At 39.5% G+C, this 18,962-nt stretch overlaps 1 protein-coding gene across 1 annotated transcript; it reads right to left on the bottom strand.

Annotated features, from left to right (window-relative positions):
- Nucleotides 1-3,936: 3,936 nt before the first annotated feature.
- LOC141928442 (haloacid dehalogenase-like hydrolase domain-containing 5) lies at nucleotides 3,937-17,204 on the bottom strand. Its single transcript, XM_074836660.1, has 8 exons — nucleotides 17,024-17,204; nucleotides 14,548-14,757; nucleotides 13,325-13,437; nucleotides 11,585-11,678; nucleotides 10,394-10,427; nucleotides 9,327-9,501; nucleotides 7,060-7,248; nucleotides 3,937-6,251 (listed from the first exon to the last, which is right to left on the bottom strand). The coding sequence occupies exons 1-8, from the start codon at nucleotides 17,150-17,152 to the stop codon at nucleotides 5,855-5,857; spliced, it is 1,341 nt and encodes a 446-aa protein (XP_074692761.1). The 5' UTR covers nucleotides 17,153-17,204; the 3' UTR covers nucleotides 3,937-5,854.
- Between the last annotated feature and the right edge of the window lie 1,758 nt (nucleotides 17,205-18,962).

Here is an 18,962-nt window from a genome sequence, read left to right as displayed (position 1 = left end):
AGATACGATCTAATGTACTCTTTATTAAACAAACAGTGCTTAACCCTCTTCCTCTTATCTTTACAACTGCCCATCACTTACATAAGTGCATGCACATTAAATTGTTTCGAATTAGTAAACCCTCCAGCATTACTGGATGGCAGATGAAGAGTGAAAACCCAAGTCCTCAATGTTGGAGAAGTGCAAATAACTTTTTTAGTGCTTACAATTAAGTGTAAACAATGTCGTTACAACTGTACCTTCCCAAGGGAACATTTAGATCCTGGGTTTTATTTAATGGCTGTAAATTAAACAAAGCAACACCCCTTTCTTTTTCCTTGGCTTTTTAATTCTAACAATGGTAGATGAGCGTTTTTGATCTGCAGGAGCCAAATATTGAATTACTTGGTTCTGTATTCAGTCTACTACTTCAGTAACAGCCTCAGCTACTAAAACTGCAATCACTAGTTTTCAATGAAATGGCCATGCTTTAAAGCTGGTTCCTTAGAGTGCTGGGTAAACAGAATTAACTAATAATTCAGCTAATAATGACACATTTTTTACTACTGAAACATTCTGGGTGTACCTATACATGTCACTGGTGTGCACAGCGCCGCAGAGAATCAGTGTAGGAGATAAATAATGCAAGTGTTGCTCTTAACAGGTACCTACTCTTTGTAGATATTGAGCTTTGTTTTTTCATGTACTTCACATGTGTTCTGCACATCTATAGTATAGTTTCTAAATCTGTGTGGGGAAAAAACCAACTTACCCAAAAAATACAAAGGGAAAAGCAAGTTGTGAATTCCAAGGCTGTGACATGAAGCAAAATGTAACCGTTTATGCAAAACCGAGTTCCATTTATGTAAATAATTATTATAATACAATCCTAAAATATAACACGTAGAACAGTTCTCTCTAAACCCTGTAAACACCTGCCCTTCAAAGGCAAGCCTGGCCTTTCACAGCATACACCAATGACACCTGGTATGAGCCTTGGAACCCGCCTGTCTTGCTGCCAAGAAGCTCTCACAGTATTTCCAGAGCAGAAGGGACACACCTGTGTCGATATAACTAACTAGTTCCATATCTGCTTCCCAGTTCACCTGCCAAAGCACTACACGGCACGCAGACCACACAACTATTGACCGATGAGGGAGCAAGATGGGTGGCCACCCGTGGGTGGCCAGAATCTCCCCAGGACACCCTTGGGCACCCCTGAAAATGTGAACAGGCTAAACTAGTCATAAAAGGTTATGCGGAGGGAAAAAACCCAAAACTCTGCTCTGATCTCGGCTGCCTGATCATTTGTAAGTGTGCGTGGCAAATTAAAATACGTATCACTAACAGTTCTCTATTGCTATCTTGAATTTATTACGGAAAACAACCACGACAACTGTTTAGTTGGCCTATTATAAGTGCATTAATCCAGTAGGAGGAAGCCTGATGCACTCCAACAGAGGCCTAAAAATTGTGTACCAGGTTTCAGTACTACACTGACAGCCAGCAAGAATATCTTTCAAGCTTAGTGAAAACATTCATTTTGGAGGATCTTTTTCAATACTCCTAACGACAGTCATCTGCAATCCCACCGCACTGCAGAGGTTGCTTTTCATCCCCTACTGCTGCTGCAATATTTTTAAGTTTAATCTTTCTAGATATGATTCAGTTACACCGTATTGCAGCATATCATCACATTTGTGTTGCTGAAGAACGTAAGACATAGCAACGTAAGGGAGGTTGTCCCAGAAAAAAATGATCGAGCAGTTTATGGAAAGAAGTAAACTACTACAAAAGCTTCAACAGATTATTGTGAATTACTCACATCTTTAAGGCAAGCTACCTGGATATGAACTTTTACTAAAAAAACCTGCAATTTGAAAAGACTATCCCATAACAAGTAGTATCAATAGGTGTAATAGACTGATTTTAGAAGTGGAAGATGTGCTACAGAATAGATTATTTCTTTAATTACATTTAAGAGCATTCAAGTTTTGACATGATAAATTTAATTTTAAATGCAAGGGGGTTTTTTTTATATCAAAGAGGTGATATCTGAAAATTTGTTTTTCTTAAAATACAAGTCTCATACATTCCTCCAACTTTAACTGAAAAATGCTTCTAAAGAAAAACATGGGATACTGAAGACAATACATGACTGGAGTTTAAAATATTGTCAGTTTTGTATTAGCAAAAATAAGTACAGGATATATTTTTGAAAGGCTGGTTTTGAGGGGGTTTTTTAATAGAACAAAAGGTGTTGAGAATAAAAACACTACTACACAAACAAAGGGCAAGCTCTACTTACAAGAAACTTCAGCAATATCCTCAGAAGTATTTTTAAATGTGATTTCAGTGACCTATTTCTGCACATCCTGGTCACTTGGGTGTTTCAACAGTACGTTTTAAACTTGAAAGAAGTATTGTAACATCCAATAGGTTACCCACATTATTATGACTGAAATACACTGAACGTAACGTGGGAAATACTGTCTGTTTCAAAAAGGTAAATGTCAAAGATGAAAACATTAAAGGTAAGTGAAAATCCAGGTAAGAGGACATTCAAGGAAAGGGAAGCAAAAGTTAAGTTATGGTCTTAGTCTTTTTCTTACCTAATATTCATTCATCTCACTCTTAGCTGAATCATTGGAAAGAACATTTTACTAAGCTCAGTTTTCCTTAAGAACTCCGAAAAAAGCAACTTTCCAGTACTAAAGATTGAGATTTCTTCTAAGGATTTTCACATCTTGGCCTGTTACTAACAAAGAATCACTAAATTTCACTTTAAAGTACCGTAGCAGGAAATTACAGTGGTAACTCTGATGAAATGTTTTATGACACTTCTTTTCAAAAACATCCCCATCTGTACCACTTCCTGAGTGAACAGGAGGCATGAAATTCAAAGACTTAGAAGTCTGTCAGTGTAGCATCTTCATTTGTAAGACATTAAATAATACAATTAACAATGTCTGCTTTTTGGGGGGGTCACATCAATGAAAAGATAAAGATGACAAGTCTTTTGCTGGAATTCAGTATTGAGTAAAGCAGGTGGAATGGAAGGTTTGCCCAAGTCGCATGCTAGCACCTTAGCACAAATTTAAGTGGAAATGTAAATGGGAGTGGGACTCACTGAGGGAGAAACACACATGCTTTTCTACTCATTGTGCAAAGTACGAGGAGTTTGCTACACTACTAACACCAGCAATATTTCAAAATTCTAACTGCAGTGTAAGTGCTCAGTGCACATCAACAGCAGCTTGCTGTCGGGCTCTAGAGCTGGATCTAGCCTGTGTGGTTGCAGTACTAATTAGTCTAATTCCAATGTACCTAGCTCAGCACAGCAACGAAGCTGTGGGAGCATCTAGCAAGTGGATGCTGTGAGGTCCTTCACATCTGGCAGGAGCTCTAGGGAAACATCCTCAGTGGTAACTCACTATGCTCCTTCAAATCCTTCCTTAAAAATTTATTTTTCATGATGTGTCACCAAAATACTTGCCTAGCTCACTGGTAGACCACAAGTGCCTATTACACGAACATTTCTCTTTTGTGTTTTATCGTATGTCAATCATCTTTGTCCCCCATCTGTGGCAACAACTGCCGATTTTTGGTTTTGTGCTGATACAACTGCAAATCTAGTGGCACCCCAGTGCACTACTGGGACTCAGTCATACGTTCATATGAAGAATCCTGCAGACTCATCGGGCAGCATTCACCCCCCTGCAACACAGACATAGCCTACATGGTCTAAGAGGGATAGAGACTAAAAATCTGTCTTCCTTTCCGTTAAAAAACAGTAGCAGCCTGATTAGCAGCCAAACAGTGTTTTTTCTACATATGCTTTAGAAGTTAATGTTTCCATGAGGGATGAAGTTTAAAAAGTATACACACAGTTCCTTCATGAACTTTTTGAAGTGTTCATGCATATTCTGGGGAAAAAAAAAGAAACAAACTGAACAGTTGCTGTTCTTCATCGACTTTCGCTTTTTTATTCCTTGCTTCACTGACAACCTGAAACTGCTTCTGGTAATAGTTAATGAACTCTGCAACATGCTTCAGTATTGAAATAACGCAACTTCAAGTCATCCTGACATTTTACAAAACTACAATCTTTACTCAGAAAGATTTGGCATACTTTGCAAATAGTTGGCATATTACAGAAAAGTGCTAAAGAAATAGGTATATATCTGTTTATTGTTCCAATAAAAAAAAGGCAAGAATGTGCTGCTGTAACACTTTCCCAGTAAAGAAACAGGAAATACACTGTTTAGAGCAGTGTCCTTAAACTGGATCCAGCAAGATATGTTGAAAGCTACTTATGAAACGTTACGAGTGAATGAATCAACAATCCTGGTAAGTAGAGAGGAGGATTACAGTGGTTTTCAAACAGAGAAAACACAACAAGAAAACCTGACTTCATAGCAGCAATGTTCTCTTCATGACGTGAGTTTTCAGATTTTCGTATCAGGATAATAAGCAGGGAAGAAGTTGGCCAGCAAGTCATTTCTCTTTATGCCACCATCTGTCTATCAGTGCTTGTTCTGCAAGAACTTGGGAAAACTGAAGACCCACAGATTTTTGTTTGTACAATTTCTAATTTGAAAAAAAACAAAACAACAAAACAAACCAACCATAAAACCTGACTAGCCCCCGAGGTGATGTTAAGTGATATTTGTGTGTAAGCTGACTTTGTTTTTAAAACACACTTAACTGGCTTATGTTTTCGAAGCTCATGTCACAAGTACACCATATACTGTGTTATAACAAATTAACACAAAAGTATTTTCAAAGGCATCTTTTGGATGAAAACGTTTAAAAGTATTTTACAAAAATAACATAAAATAAATTACTTTTTTCTTTTTTAAAATGAACAGCTATAAAAATCCATGAACCAAACACATAACATTGACACAAGATGAAATATATCACACTAAAGGCCAGTTAATTACCACAGTGGTGTGAAGCTTCAAGTAAATTACTAGGCACTTTTTGCCCGAACAGTAGTCACTCATTCAGTGGAAAAGTCCAACTGACAGAAACGCCCAAAACATAACTGCTAAAGCTTTCTAAGATTCTAAATTCCTCAGAAAAGTGCAGATAAAAAGGCAAAGACAAAAAGGCCAGGTATCATGCCACACAGAACGCCCAGTGCGAGCCGCCTGCCTTACATGGCCGTGTTCAGCTTAGTTGGAGTTCCAAAAATGGTGTTACGAGTCAGCCTTCTCCTTCTGACATGGGCATTTCTATTAAGGCTTTACATGTCAGAGTAGAGAGAAGCAATAGCAGCTCCAGGCACATGGGAAAACAGATAAAAAGAAAGGCTGCAGGGTCATACGTGAGCAAGTACAGAGGAGCAGAACAGACGTGCCCTTCGCTCTAATTTAAAAGAGCGCTCGTTACTTGCAGAATCCCCAGCAGTAATACATGTTGTGCTCCGTACCAGCCCATTTGTAACTGTGTGAATGACCCCAGCACCACAGTCCCATATCCTCAAGATCCCCAGTACAGAGAAGCTAACTCTTCCAGCAAACAAAAGAAGGTACTGACGTGGGAATTTAAGTACTAGTAACATGCATAAGCCACTATGAAAAATTGCTATTAAAATACCTAACATTATGAATGGGAGGACAATAAAGGGCAACTAAAGCAAGAAATTACATATTTCAAAGTACTTTAGAAAGCACTATTGGTATTTAATATACTTATATTAAGTATATTAATATACTTAAGTATACTACTAATAAGTATACTTGATATAAGACTGTATTAATTTAAAAAACGTTAGAAAGCAGCAGTTTGTGGCATGATTTTAAAGCACAGTTTGTTTTTTGGGAAGAAAAGCATAGCACTTAAGTAGTCCTTAAGAAATCATTTCATCTCAATTAGGTGCAAAGTTCTCCAGCTGGAAGACCAGGTCTACGGCAGCATCGACATCTGGTACAATATGATCTGGTTCTACTAAACCAGGATCAAATCTAAAATCTCTGTGGCCATGGAACACTGCTTCTGTTATGCTCTCCCTGGTATCCAGGGGTACCTCGGTGTGAGGGTTGTAAACCCCAGTACAAACAAGAACAGACCTACAGTGGGCAGCAGCTGCAGATGCCAATTCATTCTCCCAACTGTTGTCTATTTCGTCATCCTGAGAGAGAGCAGCAGATCCTCTGCCACCAGCAACTTTGGCCTGAATCCGTGATTTTGAACCTTTTCTGGAGTTCTCTTCAAGATAGCGATTGTAAAGGTTAGCACCATAGACATCAGTCATGAGATTATCTCTGGAAATGTAAGTAGAAGGTTTAGTCAGCAGTGCAGTTTCAGTTGTCTAATTTCAATGTGTGAAAGACATTTTTATGGTTTTAACAGTTTATTTTATACTTTACATAACTTTATGTGGAAGTATGCAGACAGGAAGAAATCCAATCCTACAGCTATTTTATTACATCATTTTCATTAAGCATGATGTATGAGAAAAGTGAATAACTCTATATTGAAACTGCAGATCAGAGCAGGGGGAGGGGATATCAAGGATAGGTATTAGCAGTCCATGAATGAGTTTACTATATTTCCAAATATCTTGGAGATTTTGGACCACTCTTTAAGACAATACAGCTTTATCTCTTTCTCTGAAAAGGATTCTATAAAGTGATAGCACACACATATGACCAAGCTTAATGACCTCATAAATAAATTCTATCTCTACATTATCTAATAACTGTCATTTGCTCAAAGCTTGTTGTTTTACAGTTTTACTGGTATAACAGCAAACACTTATGAAAATCCTTTCTGTTAGATTTACACAGCCTATTACAGAAATTTTTTTAAAAGAGAGAAATCTTAGTTGCATATAAACCACTTTTTGTGCTTCTACAGAAATTTCACATAGAAAGAACAAAGTACTATTAATTTTCAAGACTAGAAACAGTGAGGCTCGACAACTTTATGAAAAGCCCACCATAGCACCACGAACGTTGGGTGGGCCCAATGGTATGAGAAACAAACTAGGAAGAGTTGTGTCATGTTCTTTGCTGGTATTTATGTTGCGAGTAATTTCCTGCTGTGCTCGTCAGACTTACGGTACCTTACCCGACAGCATAAAGAGTTTGAATAGGTTGCTTCCATCTCCTCTCTGCTGCCTGAGCCCTGATGAGGTATTCTGCATACTGGTAGGTCACTTTACTGGGTTTGCCCATTAAGGCCTCATATTTCAGATCTTTGCCAGTGATCTTCTTGTAAATGTTTTCCAAACAAACCATGAATGTTCCATGTCCAAACCTACACAGATACAAAGACAAATCAAATTATATTAAGTACAGCTCAAAAAAAGCTAATTTTTTTTAATTTCATGGCCTTTTAGAAATAAATCAGATCTTGTAACTATCAGATTTCTCTGTTTGCACGCAACATTTCTACAGCTGTTTCACTGAAAATTAAGTGCTGATTAGCTGAACAATAAACACCACAATAAAAACACATTATTGGGACAGCACAACAGACTTACCTATTTTTAAATATAGCAATGGTTTGAGTTAGTGTTACTCGCATTGAAGTAGATACCCTAATTACTAAAGTGATGCTTCTTGAAATAATGCCTAGCCTGTGATCTACTCTCTGCAGTGACCGAACAGAATCAGCTAAATTAACCAAGAGGAGAAACAGAAAACGAAAGTTAGAATCAGACAGAAGGAAAATTGGTCTCTCCTTAAACACAAGAGTATACCAAAACCCACTTGTAATACAGAAACAAAAAAATTTCATGGGTTTCTCCAAAAAAAAGAGATGCAAAGGAGGATCAAAGCACAAACTATAATTTTACGGCATGCTTTTGATAACTCACTCAGTTATTTTGATCAAGTGCAAACAGTGATGATGGTCATCAACCAAGCCAGTAAATCAGCAATTTAGAAGATGTAATCTCATGACAAAAAAAAAGCGGGTTTACTTCATTATTGTAGTCAGGGTGTGAGATTAGGATAAACTAATACATATCACTTGAGAACATCAAATAAGAAGAACAAAAAGTTGCTATACAACAATTCTATGTACAATAAATTACACATACAACTAAAGAAGAGCTGTTAGGTAACTATAGATGCACACAATTTAGCACCTGCTCAAACCATGTATCTACAACCTAAAAAACCCCAAAACACCAATATAATGAGCATCAGAAGCCAGCAGAGATACATGAGGTGCACTAATAAAGAAATTAGGTCTCTAGTGGCCTAAGAATCAAAATAGTCTTTTAAGGAAAAAAGTTACAAAGAAGAAGCAGCTGTAGCTCTTTCAACTGTGGTACAGAATTAGCTTTTCTGAATTCTGAATTAACCAATCGTTCCCTCGCTCCACCTTCTTTGTTTCTTTGTATTATGGAACATCAATAAATAAGCACAAATTTATTTCCAGTAATTATTAGCAACAGCTTAAAACAACTTAGTCACAGTATTATATTCCAACAGTGAAGGTAACAGCACCAACAGATCCAACCATGTCATACTGTCAAACTCAAAGGAAAAAACGAACTTTATAGTGAATCCTTCCCAAAGGACATGACTGAATGTATCTTATCACTATAGATCTATTGGTTGCCTTACTCTATCTAGCCTGAAACTATCACACACATGTCTTTTGCCAACGTGCTAATTAGAGATGGTCTTTGCATCCAGGTAAGGATATCTGACAAGATCTTCGACACGAGATCAAGGCAGCAATCAGGTCACATTAACAATTTCTATTTCAGTGTACGTTCAAATTTTAGACTGGGGGGAAAGGAAGGGAAACAAAACTACTAAAGAACTACCTTCTATTGAAAACAAAATCAAACAAAACTGCTATCAGAGATCACGCCACCTTGTTCTGTGTGTTCTACTTGTTTTTTCTTATGCTCCTTAAAGAGCTCCCTATATTGTCCCCAGCTCAAAACCACTCACAGCTTTCAACTAGCAGGGTCAATTCTTTACCCTACCAGAAGCTGTGAGGTGAAAAAGAGAAATACCAAAGAAGGACCTAATGAAATGAAACAATGGCCTTGATAATTTTTTCATTTTCTCCTTTGAACTGACTCTGAGACCCTCAGGCAAAACCCTAGCTTTCTCCACTCTTCTGAGAAACAAAAAAGTTTAGAGCTTAAAAGCAGTTTTTATCTTAACTGATTTCCTGAATGCAATAATGTAGACAATAATAAGGCAGCATTTGCTGAAAGTGCATTGCTTTAGAGATGTTGGATTCAAAGCTGAGACCTACTGTGAAGCTATAGCAAGCATTTTGTATAAAAGTATTTACTCTGAATTTTACTGAAGAAATGAGGAAACCCCAGCTATATCACGATATACACACGTTATAATCACACTTACCTTGGAGACTGGGCTTCAGCTACCCACATCAGATCCATATTACAAGCAAGTACAGGAATGTGAGGGTAATTTTCATGGTGGTACGGATTTCCAGGATAGCCACTTGTCAGCAAAACATCTATTATCAACTGCAGGTTGGTTTCCCATCTGACTGGCTCCCCAAACAAAACAACAGCTATGAGAACAAGAATTACAAAATAGTCATGGAATTAGCTAACAGGGAACCAAATCTCTGATATCAAAACTTGGTCTAAAGAGACTGAGCTTTATCACACATGAACTGATGAAATAGTCACATTAACCGTAACTTAGGGTTTTAATATATTACGTACCCATTCATTCACAGAAGATCTCAGAAGTAACAAGACCCCAGTGCAAAATTTACAGCTTTAATAATTATTTTTTTTTATTGGCTAAGTTTCTCCATAGCGCCACAAAATACTAACTTCTAAATTGTATTTCTAAGTCTTCCATACCTTTGTGAATTCTATGTTTACATACAGTATTTAAATAATCCATCAGAGATGTTATTTTGTTTATCTTAAACCAAAATTTGAATATTGTTCTTAGACATTTTTCTGGTCTCCAGCAATAATCTGACACGTTTTTTTTTAAGATCCTAAAGTCCAGTTTCTACTTCAGATAAGATGAGAGTGAATACAGTGTGCTGAAATGAGATGCTTCTCATACTACAATTGTGAAGTGACCATCTTGACTACTGTAAGAAAAAGACCGAATATTTCTGAACACAACAATTTATTCCTCATTTATGAAAGGAAGGCAATAATAGCCTGTTAAAGGGAGATGAAAGGGAAAGTAGATCTCACCTACCTTCTGAAATCTCAAAAACACATGGCTGAAAACTGCACACATTAAAAAAATAGTTTTATCACACATGATACATTCCAAATTAATGACAGATGTCATTAACAAGGAAATTTTAGAATCGTCTCAGCCAACCTTCTGAAGTTCCCAACAATTTAAAAAAATAAATTCTAATTATAAAGTACAATAAAGATATTTCATCTATTAATGGATAAGTTGCAAGTTAAATAAAGATAACTGACCCTCAATCTTGGGAAGCTCCACAGCAGAGGGGTACTGCAATAAGAAAAAAGTGAAAGTTTTCTACAAGATTAAACATCTACTACTATTTTTAACAGAATAAATTCAAGTATAGCTCCCACAGTTGCCTTCTGCAACACTGACAGGAAATGCACTCTCTATTTTGGTATATACCTGATGTCAGTTTACTTAGAAACTTGTACTTCAATTCTGAAGTGAAATCTCGTGGCAGACGGACAGCAGACAAGTTAGCGTGTTCTACGTTCACTAGCCTCCTACATCTATTTGACTTCCTCTGGCAAGCTCTACATCTTCAGTTGTTTAATTTACTTGCGTATGAAAGTATGGATGTTTATTTTTCCCATGAGTAAAAGGCCTCTATTATTAACATGACATTTGAAAAACTGTTTTTGAAATTTATTTCTTTAATACTGCTAAGAAAAACACATTGTATAACACAATATATTTGCTAAACAAGTAAGTTTGCACTTCATGATTTTCTCCCTGTGGTGACAAATAGATTAACAGTTTCTTGAGCTTCTACATCTGCATGGCTGAGAAGCAAGGCAAAAGGTGATATAACCAAGTTATGGAGTCTATGAACCACAAATAATTTCTTGACTTCACACGGAAAAAATCCACTCTATATACTGACCCTGAATATGTACAATACACACATGTAGTTACTGTGTATGTTTACACTTCTTTTTGAAATTCTGCACAATTCAGTTGAAGCCATACTGTACATACTGTTAATATTTAAATAATGCTATAAACAAGAAAGAGAGTCCTTCGGAGAAAGATTAGTTATCTGCAAAGCATGAATTTACAACCAAAGCAACCTCACAGCCTAGAGACAATACCAAGACAATCAAGGAAAAAGCTTACTTTATCTTCCACACATCTGAGGAAACTAATAAGCTTTCCAAGACAGATTTTGAATTAGGTATCTGTCCTAAACTATAAGCTTTCCTACAACAGTAAGTTACAAAATCAAAAACTATGTTAAAGAATTGCCACTGATAGGAAAAAAGTCTATACAGTTGTTCTTGAAAATGCTGCAATAAAACAAATAAAAAGCAGAAAGGCAAAGTTAAAATACAATGTAAGAACAGCAGCATTAGCTCGGTAGTTTAAATGTTGGCCCCTATTACAGAATGTCATCTGATGAGTAAACAAAAATATATACTCACCAGAACGTTAGGTCTTCTCTCATGGTCAACTACATCTAGCAAAGGGTGTTTCTCCCGCAATGTTTCAATGGTAATAGGTTGACAGAAACCAAGGCTGGGAAGATACCAGTTAAGGATACAGAACTGCTTTTATTAAAAGATCTCAAAAATCAGTAATTCCATTTTAACAATGTTAATGTAGGCAGTTTATCTGGTAAAGCAAATTATTTAGGAATGAAAGCAACTTATCAAAGACGAATTTCTTCTTCTGTAAGATAAAAAGATGATCATCCCCTTATTTATAAATGGGAGACCTGCGTGTCTGAAATCTGAAGACAGAAATTATTCATAAGTCTTTCTCAAAATATGAGATGAAAAGCAAGGTAGCCACTCTACACTTGCAATACTCCAATATCATCTTTACACAAGCACAAGAAGTTTATCTGGCAGCAAGACAACATCTTGTGTAATTATTATAGGAAAGAAATATAAGCTAGTTGAGGAAAAAATACTGTCTCCACAAACTGTGCTTTCCTTAGGCCACTATAACTGCAAACATATTGCTAGATAAACAAACACCGTAAAGCTCAGTTGCTTGCAAAATGGTGAACTGACCAATCAGGTTTAATTATGTTCTACAGGTAGTTAAGATAAATACCAACACACATCAAAAAAGGACCAAAAGGCAAAAAATAACCTCCTGATTTGCATGGTAGTGCTCTTACATGCTGATATATCCCATTAATTTAAACTTAGTTAACAAGAGGTAATCAAACTAAAACTGCTCATTTATGTAAAAAGCAGTTGTGATGCTACTCTCAATGCTAAAACAACTTTTTACAATGCAAATGAAAGTAAGAGCTATTTAAATGTATTAGTTATACAAACCAAGCCACCTGATTTTGTATTGGAATTACCACCACAGGCCATATGTGAAGTTATTTTAAGGTAAGATTATCCTGTATGAAAATGCTATCTAACAGAAATACGTTTTTTTATATTTTGTATTCAGTCTTGTAATATACTTTTCTCTTATCCATGCCTAACAAATTTTGACAGTTAACTGGAATGTTCCTTCAGTAACTTTTTCTCATCTTTGTTTTTGAAATAAAGCTTATACTTAAAAGTTGCATATGCTTTTTTTACAACTTACAATTAACACCAACTTTAATTAAAATCCCAATAAAGGAAGAAGTACAGAAGGGAGTTACTGGAAGCATGAGCAAAGATAATGCAAAAGTCAAGGTCATTAAGTTACAGTGTGAAGCTTTGATGCCACCATTATATCAAGATAATTCAACTTCTTTTTGACAGTTAGTATAGAAGCAGCAAAATATTTTCAAGTACAGTTCTACTCTAGATGTTGGTAACAAAACCAATGTGACCTGGACTGGCTACCTGCTTACAAGTGGATCATGAGTCAGGGAGCTAAAACTCAGATGCAATAAATAATAGAATGCCATGCTCTCATCCTCAAGAGAGCACAAACCCTTTGTGCTAAAGTGTTATTTACATACGAGTCAAAAAAAGAATTCTTTCTCTTTTTTTCCTTTCCCATCAAAAACAGACAGAACAAAGTAAAGCAAGTATCAACACACCAACCATTTTCAAAACACAAATGTGACATCACAGTAAGAACTACCGTTGCTTATTACTTGATTTGTAGTGTTGAAATACTTGGTCTTCACTTGATCCACAGGATGCCCTGCACTTGATTAAGGAAAATACTTAAACAGAAAGTCAGGTTTTTTTAAAAGATACTCTTGTGCAATATCAAGTAGTGGTCCTTGTCCAGATACAAGAACACATTTTTCATGATAACGTTTGAACATCCGCAGAGGACTGTGTGACATCATCACTTGATTTTGTGAAATCTGTTTGGGATTTAAAAACAAAAGAAGTCTGTTGTTTTTCAGGTAAGTTATTTATATGTAGATTTAATTAACATGTGTGACAAATTCTATGAATTACAAAGCAATCATACCTATCGACCTAAAACCCTACCATATCACTTTCTCCTAAGTTTCACAGATGACATATTGATATAATATGCCAGAAAAAACTCCCACATTCCTGACAAATTATCATATATATCCCTTTCAGCTTCCAGAATTACTCTATTCAACACGAACACCAGGTTTTCTCTCCTAGTTTTACAGAATTACCAAATTCATTTAGAAAACAAACAGGGAAGAAGAATCAGAACTGCCCTAGTTCCAATTGCAGCCCCTTTGCTAGACTGCAGCATTGATTTATTTGTATCAGAAGACCTTCTTTTACTTTACATATCCTCATTCCTTCAATAGGTATAAAAACAGTAAAATTATTATCCTGGAAGGGTGATGCTATTATGAATTGCTACTTACCACCTCTTTACAGATCTAAAAAACCCAAAACCAGCTGAGCTGTCATTTTACCCATGACACACAGGATGTTATTGATACAGACATGCCCATGTTTGCTGGCCCTACTGAAACAAAAGGCGCTGCAGAACTGTCTTTAATGGCTTTACCTTAGTAAATGCTCAAACACAGTCTCCAACAACGGAGAAGTCCTGCTGCCTGCAGCGCTCACAGATCAGGAGGGAATAAAGATAGATTTACCACTTGAATCAAAAACAGGCAGGAAGCTCCCGTCTTGAACATTATCACAGAAGACATTCAGCTTGCTAGAGCAGAGTTTCATGTTACTGGCAGACACATTTTTTTTATTCAGAAAGAGAAGGCAAGATTTATTCCCATAATAATAATGTTGCAAAGAAATACCATTACCATGAACTTTACCACTGGAAAAATCAGTACCTTTACCAACACAAATACCATTAGCTTTGGACAGCATTTTTTACTCTTCTAATACCTCCAGCAAAGCATTTCAGGGAGCTTAAGTGAAAAACAAAACTGATTAACTGAGCAGCATTTAATATATTTGACACATTCACCATAAGTAAATAACCAAATAAATAGGATTTAAGCTATGCTACTCACTGGAACTCCCAGTAGATGAGACAACTGATCAGCTTTTTTCTGGCGAAGGCAATTCCCTGCATTGGTGACAAATACTACAGGCACCAAGAACTGTCCCTGAGAATTCACTAGCTTTTGAAAGGCTGTTTTTGCAGAAGGAATTGGAGTCTTTCCTCGTACCAGTACACCATCAATGTCAAAAAGAAAGCCAAAGGATGGCAGTATGTTGACCTGTAAGAAAGAATTGAAAAGAAAGAGTACATTAGTTATGCCCTTACTTATGCCCGTTTGGTAAGCTTACAATAGCTAAAAACCCAATGAAAAGAGATGCCTCCACAAAGAAGGAAGGCATCTTTAACTTTGTACATTTTAATGTGCCTTACAGACATATTCATATGCTAAAATACCTACTGTGAAAAAAGGAGCACTACAACTCCCTTTTCCTTACACATACAGCCTCATGAGCTCCATCTTGCTTTATAGTTTCAGAAGACAGGGACAAATTGAGTTACACTGATAAAAAGAGGTACAAAATACATGCTGCTGTGCCAGAGACTCACATGTTTGATTGATTTAACCCCACTCTATTTCACAGGTAATTTCAGTGCAGAGAATACTAATAAAATAAACAAAAGTAATTTTTTCAGCAGCAGGTAGGTCTTGAATGTAAATATTGTATTTCACTCCTCTCTTACAAGATGTTTAGATGCCAAAACTGTCCCTGCTGTCACTTGTACTTTTCAGTTCCACAACAGGTTCGACTATGACTAATTATTTGTTGTGCTCCTTATACACTGCTTCAGTTGACTCGTAGTTACATATATGGCAGACTGATGCCTATTGGTAAAGTCAGCACCTCCTTACACAAAGATGCTCTTTGGGTTACTAGAATTCATCTCATTGCCTGCCTTTGAAGAAGTGAAGAGCTGGACTTCATGAGCCTGGAAAAGGTGAGCAAGGCTAATTGGTAGGAACAACGAGCTGAGTGATAAGCATAAGGAGTGGAGACAGAGAGAGGGGACTGCGGAGCAACGAAACCACCGTTACTGAATCAGGTTGGAAAAGGATGGACCAAAAAAGGTCTAGAATCCAAACTTCATTTCTCTCGCAAGCCTAAAATGGAATCGAGGACTCTTGGGATTTATGATCCCCTCCTTCATCGTTTGATGAAAATGGAGTGAGAAATTAAGTGTTGAGACTGAGCGTGATGGGGAGAACAGGCGCAGAAATGACCCCGGCCGCGGAGGTGCGAGAGCCTTTGCTACTCACGCTGCCTCTGGGCACATCCTGACGGCAATCCAGCCCGCTGTTCTTCCCATGCGGGGAGAAGGGCATTTTGCCTACTTAAGCAGCACTTTGTTCCTCATCAATTATTCATCCTGCAGCTGGGTACAGCACAGAGATAGACACTGCCACAGCCACCACCATGTGAAAGGTGCTGTAGCTACAGACACACCGGCTCCCACTGCTGCCTTCCCTAAAACCATGGCACACAAACGACATTTAAAACCCCAGGAGTACATTCCCCTACAGAGCCCAATTTAATAAAGTCAACACTTTAAATGTATTACATTATCATTAATTTAAATTAGGCAGCTGGTTTTTGTTCTGTTTTACACGCAAGAACTCCCCCTGAAGCCCTCTCCTTTCTCCCCTATATAATCATCATCTCTCTAGTTAAAAACAAAAAGCCCTGCAACCATTGTCTCCAAGTTGTCTGCAACAGTTTCAGGAATGCTACATTAGAAATAACCCAGCTGCTACAGAAATGACGTTGCAGGCTTGCTGATAAACACACAGTAGTCTTCTCAGGCTCGTGAGCTGGCACGTGAAATTACTGAAACTATATGGTAATAGTTTTGTAATAAATGCAGTTCTTGACACTAATTTTGCTACCTGTAAATAGATTAGAAATATGAATTTTACAGTGAACAACACTGTAGCAAAAAAAAAAAAAAATCTAAAATAAAGAACTAAGAAAGGAATTCAGCCTATATCCAACAGGGGAACAGCGAAATTATCCGCTATTTTTTTTCTTTTTGACCATAAAGGAACGCTCTCTTCGCCACAAAGCGCCCTGCAGCAATAGCGGGGACGGGACGAAGCCCGTCGCGCCACGGCTCTCCGCCACGGCACGAAGCACAAGCGGCCCCCGGGGACACCGGCGAGCAAACCCCCGGTAACGACCTCGCAAGCGCCGGGCGGCACGGCAGAGAGACGCTGGCTGCGGGCAGCGGGACCCCCGGGAGCGGGAACCGCCGCCCCGCCCGCGCCCCCGCCCCTCGGGCCCGGCCGCGCTCCGCCACACCCGCGGGCGCCGGGAGGCCGCGCCCCGCCGAGGCCGGATTTGGCGGCCGCCGCCCGAGGCCGTTTCGGTTTCGCTCCGGCTCGCCCCGCGCGGCTCGGAGCGGCCGGCAGCGCCCGCCCGGTCCCGGGACACGGCCGCCGGCCCGGGCCCGCAGCTCCCCGCCCGCCCCGCGCCGGGCCCCTCGCGTACCTTGCTGCCGCCGCCGCTCCCCTCGGCCGCCGGCGCGCCGCAGAGCCCGCTGAGCGCCGGGAGCCGGGGCGGCCGCCCCGCACCACCGGCCCCGAGGAGAGCGCGGAGCGGCGGCAGCGCCCGGCGCATAGCGGCCGCCGTGAGGGGGCTGCGGGCGGGAACGGCGGCAGCGCGCGGCCTCCCCCGCCGCGGCCCCGGCTTCAAACCAACGCCCCGCCCCCGGGCGCCGCCCACACCCCCGGCGCTAAGCCGGGCCCGCCGCTGGGCTCGGGTCTGAGCTCACCGGGCCACGTCCAGCGCAGGCGGTGGCCGCGGCGGCAGGAGCGAACGGCCCCGCCCAGCACAACAGCCGGAGCGCTCCCGCGGCGGCAGGCGGGGCCTGCGCCCCCGGCCCGGCTGCCTGAGGGGGCTGAGAGCCCCAGGCTGGGCGGCCACACCGGCCCTCCTCCCCCTCGGCGGGAGGTGGTCCCGCCTCAGCAGCCAAGGAAAACAGGAGAACTAAAGTTTCCTTTAATAACAAACCAGACATTCTTTCCGGTTCCTCGGGAATCAATGCTTTTTGAAAAAAAGCGTACCGTGTATATACACAAACGCTGCGGGATCCGAGATCTGTGTTGCAAAGGCACTTCCCGGCAAATAGACTGGAAAGTGAGACAACAAGCACAAAATATCATTCGTTAATGGATACTCTGCAAACCCATCTCTGCTAATACCGATTAGGTAAATTCACTTATTTCTTAGTACTGCCAGCAATTAGCCCTCCCCACCCTCTCTCAGACTCCAGGGAGAACCTGATCCTCCAGTGACGGCACTGCGCTCACCGCCATGAAGAATAAAGGTGGCGGCTTTCAATCTGCACCACTTAGGTGGTTGGCATTAAAAGAAACTGAATCGAATGCATTTCTAAAACACAAAAGCAAGCCAAAACTGACGCAGAGAACAGAACAATTAGGGAGGTTATCCCCTCAAAACTCAAGCCAGGATCACGCACAGTGCAGAACTCTGAGGCAGACAAGAGAACAAGCCACGTGTAAGCACGCATAAAATGACATTTATTTTATAACCTTGACACGTTCAAGGCTGAGGCATTATATAGATGGTACCAGCTCTAAGCCCAACAACACACACGTGTCTAAGTATAGCTGCACACTCAAAGTAAGAGCTAATGTAGAGCCTACACACTGCTTCACTCTAGGACTAACTACAAGATCAGTTTCCTGGCTTTAGCTACAGAAGCTTCCCAGCCCTGACTCCACCAGCAAGCACAACACAGGCATTTCGCTATAGGCCACTGCTGGCAAATAATTACTCTGCAATTTGTTGGCTCAGATGCAGCCAAAAAGGGCATTCAGCTTAAAAATGCTTATCACTCAGAGCAACAGAGCAAATATTTGGTACAGCAGGTTCAAACAGCAGCCACAGTTTGCATTGCACGGTTCTATACTGCATTTTTGTACACTTACTCCATTTCTGTGTCGGTCAGCAGAGATCACCACTGCCTTAAAAACTTCTCTATTTATGTCGTTATATTGGTCTTGCTCAGGGCTGGTAGCTACTCCTTTGAACATGAATGCAATTACTATCCTGTCTTGATTTTCTCTTTCTTTCCATTTATTCTTTTTTTATGCCTTCTGTCATTATTACTCTGTCCCTGATCTGACTTTACCCTTCTGTTTTCTATGGTATAGATTCATGTAGTGACAGAAGGATCAACCATTGGTATCATCAAACACCCAGACTGTATCAGGCCATAAAAACTAGTTGGGTTTCTTCCCCCCTAAATCTAGCTCAGTTATCTCCAGCATATAGTTTAGCAAATCTACAGCTACACAGACATTCCTCTTCCAAGCACTGTTCCCCCATAAGAAAAAACTGTTGTTGTACTGAACAAAAAAAAAAAAAAAGTACAGTCTAGCAGAATCATGGTTGGTAAGGGGCT

This window comes from Strix aluco, chromosome 11, assembly GCF_031877795.1.
Source record: "Strix aluco isolate bStrAlu1 chromosome 11, bStrAlu1.hap1, whole genome shotgun sequence".
NCBI classification, from domain to species: domain Eukaryota; kingdom Metazoa; phylum Chordata; class Aves; order Strigiformes; family Strigidae; genus Strix; species Strix aluco.
The sequence above is the reverse complement of the archived record's forward strand: the minus strand, read 5'-3'. Positions and strand labels throughout refer to the sequence as shown.